This window comes from Acyrthosiphon pisum, chromosome A2 (assembly GCF_005508785.2).
Source record: "Acyrthosiphon pisum isolate AL4f chromosome A2, pea_aphid_22Mar2018_4r6ur, whole genome shotgun sequence".
Classification (NCBI taxonomy): Eukaryota; Metazoa; Arthropoda; class Insecta; order Hemiptera; family Aphididae; genus Acyrthosiphon; species Acyrthosiphon pisum.
In genome coordinates, this window is record NC_042495.1 from 3,915,783 (window position 1) to 3,924,746 (window position 8,964).

General features: G+C 30.5%; 1 protein-coding gene across 8 annotated transcripts in view; it reads left to right on the forward strand.

Moving 5' to 3' along the window:
• The first annotated feature begins 3,512 nt into the window (after positions 1-3,512).
• Positions 3,513-8,964, forward strand: part of LOC100168610 (P protein) — a 12,203-nt gene continuing 6,751 nt past the window's right edge. Inside the window, exons 1-9 of one of the 8 annotated variants that reach the window (XM_016801037.2) lie at positions 3,513-3,985; positions 5,373-5,440; positions 5,919-5,980; positions 6,157-6,264; positions 6,343-6,436; positions 7,444-7,519; positions 7,610-7,800; positions 7,974-8,071; positions 8,136-8,295. In XM_016801037.2, coding sequence (XP_016656526.1) covers positions 5,432-5,440; positions 5,919-5,980; positions 6,157-6,264; positions 6,343-6,436; positions 7,444-7,519; positions 7,610-7,800; positions 7,974-8,071; positions 8,136-8,295 — 798 coding nt within the window. In that variant the 5' untranslated portion in view covers positions 3,513-3,985; positions 5,373-5,431. Of the gene's footprint in view, positions 4,050-5,136; positions 5,441-5,918; positions 5,981-6,156; positions 6,265-6,342; positions 6,437-7,443; positions 7,520-7,609; positions 7,801-7,973; positions 8,072-8,135; positions 8,296-8,964 lie in introns of those variants that run through there. The other 7 variants (XM_016801045.2, XM_029488978.1, XM_016801050.2 and 4 more) reach the window with 7 other exon arrangements.

Below are 8,964 nucleotides of genomic sequence, written 5' to 3' on the forward strand. Positions count from 1 at the left end.
CTGGAAAAAAATTAGAATAGGGTCCCCCTCAGAGGACGTTGGATGAAATAGCGTTCCACACATACAAGGTTCTTCATAAGTTGCTGTTAGAGGAAATTAAAAAAAAAGTTGAACGTAAATCCACATTTTTTCTGAGGTTAAAGTGTTGACAAAATCAGGTATTCAATTTAATTGCAATAATTGCATTCGATAAAAAACAATTCTAAGTGGACGAAAGAAAATGTATAAATCATAAATATGTATTAATAAGTAACCATTAATTGTATACAATATACCTACCTAGTGGGAATTAGGTAGTGATATAATGATATATTCAATATATTGATTTATTATAATAATTAATATTTTAATATGCTTTTGAATAAATTATATTGGATATATTATTATACTATTTGAATATTGTACTAGGTATTACTTTTATTCATATCAAATTATTACTTTTTTTTAATATACTATATTATAGTATTATTACTATACTATAGTATATATTATAATATCTATCTTTTGATTACCTTTAAAAGAATATAACAGGAAAATTCGAATATAAATGAAGTATAAATTATGTACAAATATATAAATATAATAAATAATTAAATAATTAATAATATAATAATTTTCAATTCTTACAATCACTATAAGTGGAACGTTCGTTCGTTAGTTCCAAAGGGAAAATACATTCAATACAAGTTAGCAGGGCTTAGCACCCGAATCATTTATTCGTGTTTCGGCTTTCGGGTGCTGCATGTATTCGGGTGTTTAAACACCGGAATACAAAATTTAAGCAAACGTTTCGGTTTTAATAACCGTTAATATTGGTTAAAACGGGTGTTCAGGATCTAAAATTAAGGGGACTACACCGAAACATGTTTTAAGGAGTAATATGTAAGCAATTTCATGACATGAATATTTGGGATAGTATTATATCTATGTGTGAATAATAAATTAACATTAGTGTGTGTTTCTGACAATCACTGTAATATGTCACGTCGGGCACCACCGATTACGATGGTCTAAGACACATAGACACGTGAAATTTCCACTGAATATTTATAGGTGTTAGCATTTTCTATACACGATATAATACTTTGACTTGTTTTAAGTGGTTTATGGACATATTTTCAGTTTTTTTTTTCTATAAACGTCAATTAAATTTTATTCGTTGGGTCAAAAAGCTTGAAAATGTAGTACAAGGCTCCTAATATATTGTTACAATGACGATTCAAAAATATTAAAAATACAATCAAAATTTATTTTTATAAGCATTTAAAGTTAGAATTTTGACAATATACATAGAAATCACGAAAATGTGAAAATTATTTTGAGTTAGAAATTCATAAAAATTATTTTTTTTAAATCTAAGATTTGAAAATTTAATTCAAGATCCCTCATAAGATTGTCTGTTTGTCTACAATTATCAAAAAAAAAAAATTTCTACAAGAAAGTCAAATTAAATTTTTACGAGCGATTGAAGTTCATATTTTTACAATATTGGATATTCACTCGATTTCTCACGTAGCGATTTTCTTATTTTGCTGTAATTCAAAAACAAATAACTGTATAGTTACTTGAAACTTACACCATATATTTATTTTATTAATTCCTATACATGATACAATTTTCAAAATATTTTGTCTCATTTTGTTTACTGGAATTTTCAAATTTCAATATTTTCAATTTTTTTTTTTACAAATGTCAATAAATGTTATTCGTTGGATCAAAAAGTGTGAAATTATAATACAATACTGAAGGCTCATCACACGTTGTTACAATAGCTACACTGATATTATATTGTTACAACAGCGGTTGAAAAGTATAAAAAATACATAGGCATTAGGCACACATTTTTTATAAGCATTTAAGTTTCGAATTTTGACAAAATTTATCAAATTTAAAATTTAAAAATTATTTTGTAGTTAAAAATGTTTAAAATGTTCTACTTTTATAGTTAATGATTTGCCCCTTCTCTGACATCGCTAAGTACGGCTCTGAATTCGCCTGTACTCTGTAGGCTGTAGGTTGATTATATAATTTATATACAGGTATAAGGTATTTACTATTTATAATTTAATTTTGTGGTAATTGTTAACATTTTTCTTTAAATTCAAAAATAGTAAGTTGTTAATTGTAAAATAATAAGTGTTATGTATTTATTCACTTCATTTTGTGGGTGTGAGGCGTGAGGACTCCAATATTGAAATCTTTGATTAGAATATAAATTAGATAAAGTTAAATTAAGAGTCAAGCTTTTTTTTTTCATCGGGACCACAAAGGTCGTAACACTAGCATAACATAATTATGTTGTCTTCATAGGCGCAAATAGCGTTTGGGATTTGGGGGGGCTAAAGCCTTATTTTGATAATTTTGAATAAGCTCAAGACAAAATGTAGGAAATGTTTGGGGGGCTATTGACATTTTTGGGAGGGCTTAGCCCTTTAAGCCCCCCCCCCCTATTTTCGCCTGTGGTTGTCTTACACAGTTACACGTGGGTAACATAACAAATTTGCGTTCAGCTGCAGTTCCAATATTGTATTGTTAGATTTAATATTATAGAGTGAATAGATCTATTAACAAACTTAAAGGTAAAAACATTATTTGTGTTCAGTTCCTAGTTGGTTATTAAAAATACTAAAACTTTTAAGTGAGTTATGTGAATTTTTAAATTTTAATATTTTAGGCACTCACTCATAACTTAATTAAAAATTAAAATATCGAAAATAACAACGGGAGAAAATAGATAGCGTTTAAATGTTTTTACCTTTAAGTTTGAAAATATGTTAATTTACTCTAACTTCTAAGCTAACAACACAAAATTGAAAACGGAAATTTTGGTATGTTACCAGCATGCCTTATCTCCGTCTTACAAACGCATTATACCTATACAAATTGTACGTTCTGAATAATTAATTTAACCCTGTTGTGTTTAATTTTAGTGAATTGACCAATTGTAAAATTTATAATTATTAAGTATATTATGTAGTCGATGGCGTAAGTTTTGATATTTCAGTTTGAAAGCAAGTTATGAGCATTTTTAAAACAGTAAATTGTTTGTACATTTTAAAATGCTCATGACTCTCATTAAATTTGAATCGTTAATGTGTTGTGTATTACTTAAGACACCAAGACGGAGATAACATATTTTGTTATATACATACTACGTTATAATATTAAGTTTTGTTGACTATCAATCGTCTTCTGCTGTGGCCACTGGCCTCAGGCCTGTGACTTGTGAGTTTTAAAGTTCTAGGAAGTTATGTGTTAGATAAGTTATCTATAGTGTAGTGTGGTCATCTGCGCTTGTAATATCTCAACGTAAATATCGACAGCGATGGTATGACATTTATATGGTACTATACGTAATATTTAACAGGTATTGCAATTTTTAAATTTTTATTCGTTTCGCTTCGAAAGCTGACTGACGGTTGAACACTGGCCCCACATGTAAGACCCCACCTGTTCAAACAGTGACTATAGGTACTAACTAACGACATAAATATGTACGTATATTTTATCAGTATTAGTCGTACTATTTACGGGAATGGGAAACATCGTTGTAGTTTGACGTTGTTATTAATTGTTTTTCACTCACTCTATCGTAAACAATAAATATGCATACACGCTGTCGACAATATATTATGCTATTAATTATTATTTATTATATTATATAGGGTAGTTATAAATTGGAAGCTCAACCATGCAGAAATATTTTTTTTTTTTGTATTAAGAATATAAAGGCTTCAACAACTGGGCCATTAGACTGCGGTTGTGTTAAAATAGTTTTTAATGGATAATTTAGTTATAATTGGTGATTACACGGCTAAGGGATAAGTAGTTTTTACAGTTTTATATATATATACATTTTTTGTGTGTTGTTTGTTGTATAGTTTTATCTTAATATTAAATTTTTGTGTCGATGCCGATGGATTTGAAGAAGCTAGGTATATGGATCAAATGTGTGTTGTGTTCTCCTAGTGCTTCCTCCGTCCAGGTAAAAATGTAAAATATTATAATATATGACTGTGTGGGTGACGCGAGTACATTGTATTATATTAGTACGTATTATCAAAGGTGGGCATTATAACTAGTTAAAAAGTTAATTATTTTTTTACTTTTTAACTCAACTAAATAATTTATTTTCTAATCAACTTATGAACTTAACTAGTTTAATTTACAGTTGAAACAACTTAACTTTTCTCAGTTGATTTTAAAAAAATCCATCAAGTTAAAATCATTTTGAAATTTTTAATAATTAATACGTAAATATTACTATATCAGTATAAAATAAGAATAATCCAATATTCCAATGTAAAAACACAAACATTTCTGTTCTGTTTCTTGATAACATAATTTTGTGTTTATTAAATATTAATATATTTTATTAAGTTGTAAATTATATATTATGCGAATTGCTATTATAAATGTTTTTAATAAAATTAATAATTTTAAATTACAAATTGACAATTGTTATGTTTTAATGTTATATAAGTTATAATATATATTATGTAGGTCATATACTCATCTTCACGTATTATGACATTCAATTGCTATACGATAAAAAATATAGTTAAATTATTAATTTGAGATGAGTATAGTTTAAATTAGTAAATAATAGTAAAGTAAAAGGGTATACCTACAGTGTACATCATGATAAAAGTTCAATAAAATTGTTTTTCATAATTTATAAATTAGAAACTAGAAAGACACATTCACTCTTTATGTGATTTACATACTAATTAAAAAAAAAAAAGTTAATTAATTTTTTTTAAACTGAGTGTTAATATTTTTATCTATATTAACTTTTAACTTATCGAATTCAATTTATAATTTGTTAACTGTTAACTTTTAACTTATCGATATTGTGTCTTCTTAACTTAACTTAACTTGAGTTAATTATTTTCATTAACTTGCCCATCTTTGCGTATTATTACTTGTTATACACGTGTCGTGAATGACAATAATTATAACAATATAAGCAGGGCCGTATTTAGGGAGGGGGGACCTGGGTACAACTGCCCCGGGCGCCAGTATTTTAGGGGCGCCAAAATGTTGTGGCCAGAAATATGTTTACTTGTGAATTATTAAAATTGTATAATTTTGATTATTTTATAACAGTATTATATATATAATATTATATTAGTATTATGCTTGTTTTATTTTGTAAGTACCTACAATATTATAATATAGGTAGTATAATAATATCAAATAATAATATTACTGTGTTGTTGACAATCCGACATTTGTGGCACTGAAATGCGAGTCAATAGTCAATTACGTGAAAAAAATAAATTGTGATTGGCATGTTCTATATTTTTTTCCGAATACCTGTCACCTGACTATCGCGAATGCCGACTGTATCGCCAACTTGTTGAGTGCAGTTTGCCAGTTGCCGACTGCCGAGTTGCCACCTGTGAAGTGTCGAATATAGTCGTGGACTATGGTACGGGTAATTATTTTCGTGGATATTATATAATCTGTCGTCTGGTGAATCATATCGGAATATTCGTATCGCAATAATTATTGCCTATTATCTATAAAACCAAAACTATTGTAACTGTTACACTGCCTTATCGAATTGTATACCTACGCGTGGTTTGAATCGTATTTTGTTTTCGCAATTTAATATCCAACAACCATCTATAATATAACACGGCACCGGCCGATAAGTAATAATCCGATTCAGCACACACATAAATATTTACTCGTCTCACTTTCAGTTTGTACATCGTTTGCACGAAATCATATTATTGTAATGCGTGACGAATTGTCTAAAACAAACACGCACTTTTTTAATTGTTTTTCCCACGCTTGATCGTAACACAATAATCATATTATATTGTTTGTTATTTCGGAAAGAAAAAGCGAATAATATATTAAGTTATAATTATTATTATTTCTGCGTTTTGACCGTCGCCAAAAAACAGGAGTTCATCGTTCGGTCGGAGTTGAATATAATCTCAAATTCTCATCGCAATATGTATCAGAGGTATGTTTTTATTAATTTAAACTTATTAGGTAAACATAGGTGGGGTTTTGTTTTCGAATTAAATTTAAAAATCGAATAAATTTATTGATGGAATCTAAGCGAAACAAGGAAATTCCAAATCTCAATCACCTCTGTAGCAGCTATAATAAATAACTATTAATAATAATGTTTTCAAGGTTTATTGACGATCCTTCTGCCGGTCCATCGTCCACAGTAGCTATGACCTCAGAAGAATTAGAACCATCATCTCTTAAGTCGACTACATCCAAATCATCGTGTGAAAAGTATGTACCTAGTGTTGGTAATATTATGTTTGATTTTATAATTTATAAGTACCATGTTATTATTTTTGTTTTTAATAGGACATCGGCGCATAACTTTTTGCATGCGAAAAAAACGTCTGGCCGTAAATATACAGTTTCCGTTGTTCTCATATGTATTTGGCTTTTTTGTACTGTAAGTTATTTGTTTTATTCTGAAGTTAAATCTGTATTAACCGTACTAACCTAAAATATAGCTTATGGCTCATAATATGTAGAAAGAGTCCACTAGAATCTATGGTTTTATTGTTTATCATTTATTTTTACTTATGTAATACATTTATTTGTCTAAACATAAAAATAACATGAATTTAATTATGATATTTACATTTATAGACAGTTTATAATTAAAAAAGTCAAAAGTTGGCCTAATTCAAAGTTCCCTTGTCCCAACTACTCCCAACGAATACACGAAGCTCCCGGGTTTTATGCCTCGCGGCTACAACCGCGGACCTTATATTAGCACTAGGTGCTAGTCAAGAGCCGCGGAGGGTCATGACCGACCGCAGGCCGCGCGTCGTCAACGGACCACGAGCACCGGACCCGCACGGAGGGCTTCTCCGGCGGGCCCGTACCATCCGGCTAGGGCATACAGGTGCCTTTCGCCACCTTGGTGGGGCCGCAATCTATCCACTTTGCTTTCCGTTTATGGTTACGGACAACCTTCGCTGTATATAGCTCCAACGATAAGCTGGGTGGGCGCTAAGGAGTGACCGTGCTTTCCCGGCCGACTGTCGCCGTACGAGTCCGCCCGGCCCCGTCACTCGGCAACTTTCCCCTGACCAAGCGTGCGGTCTATTACCACATAGTATGCTCCTGCAAACTGCCACTTCGAAACCAAACCGCCGTCGACCCCGGGCAGTGTCCGCCGCGATCGACGTGTGAGGGCTCAGTGTCAATCGCTCAACACCGAGGGGCCCCCTCACATCCCGAAGTACCAATATCGCTTCCCGTTAGGTGAAGCACATCATTGGTGGGGTGCACGGACGAAGCTTCGTCGGCGACTGGCCTCAGCTTATGGTCCTCCCGAGATTTGGGCCGTGTACCGCGGGCTCACGGTGGGCCCAGGCCCAACGAATACAGCTTATCTTTATTTATATTACTTAGTGTAGTTCTATTTTATTATTCATCATTGTCTTGCAGATAGTTCTTATGGCAAAACAAGAAAGAAAAGTAGATGATGTCCATCAAGTAACATTAGCTCCAAATCAAACTAAAAGTAATGAACATTTTATATAACTTTATGGCTTATAAAATATATATTTTATACTTATCTAAGAGAAAAATTATTAAAGATTTTGTTTTTTAGCTCAGATAATATACAAAAACCATATGCCCAACACAAATAAAATACAATTGATATTGGCTGGAGCATTTATGCCTGATTATTATAGTACTTTGGCAACACATTTTTTTAACATTTGGATAGAGTTTGATCCAACTGAAGAATATGATGTGCCCTCAAAATCAGGATTGAAGTATGATGACATGCATCAAAGGGTATATATTTTTATTAAAATAGTAGATATTTAACATTGGTATAAAGTATAAACTACAAATAGTACTTATGTTTCAAGTATAAACTTGATACAAAAACATGAGATGAGAAAAACTATAAAATAAAATGTACTACTTGCTTATTAGTTCTTATGATTATATTTTGTTTTTAAAAGAACATAACTCAAATATGGTCCATACCAATTGTGAGTGAATCACTTGTTGAAGTTGTTCCTGAAATGCATCATAATAAAATTGTTGAATTGTTTTCAAAGTAAGATTAGTTGAATATTTTTATAACTTAGTTTTGATTGTTAATACTTTGATTTTTTTTTTAGTGTTACTCTCCGTGGTGATACTAGACTTTGTATGAATACTACATTGAGCACTAATTTTCCTATTTCATTCACTTATGATTTGTTTCCAATCAACACAGAATATGGTATAATTTATGCTGCTCTTGTACTGATTGGACTTTATGTACTGATTATAACTGAGGTAAGACCATATTATAATATTGTTTTAAAAAAGTAATTGTTCTTCTAACAAGTCTGTTTTATTCTCATGTTGGTCCTAACATACTACTGATATCAGTGGCGTAGCCAGGTTTTTTTTCGGAGGGAGGGCTGATCAACTTTTACACTTTTACACTTTTACACATTAAATACATACTAGCACAGATAGATAGTTGAAAAGTATTAATACTTTAAGGTAATAGGTATTGCATTTTTAAATATTTTAAATACAATTTAAGACTTTTTAATAGACTATCATAGACCATTAAAATAATTTTTAAATTTTCTTAACATTTCGGGGGGGGGCGGGGGGGGGCACTGTCTATTATAGAGATACGTTACCGGTACAAACCATATTATTATATTATTAAGCTCACCGGCCTGCACCTATTTGTTTTGCCTTATTGATGTACGAACAATATTATAATCTATAACGGTTTTAACGTTACCGCGGATATATAATAATATACACTTAGTAAAATATTTGTTATTTCCATAACGATTTGAGTGATAATATAATATTATTGTGCGTCTAATTATCATCTAATTATTGACCGATCCAATGTTATTGCCTATTGTAAATATTAGCAAAATATCTACATATAGTGATATTATCCAAAACTAATTCTAAAATGATTTTCACAATTACACT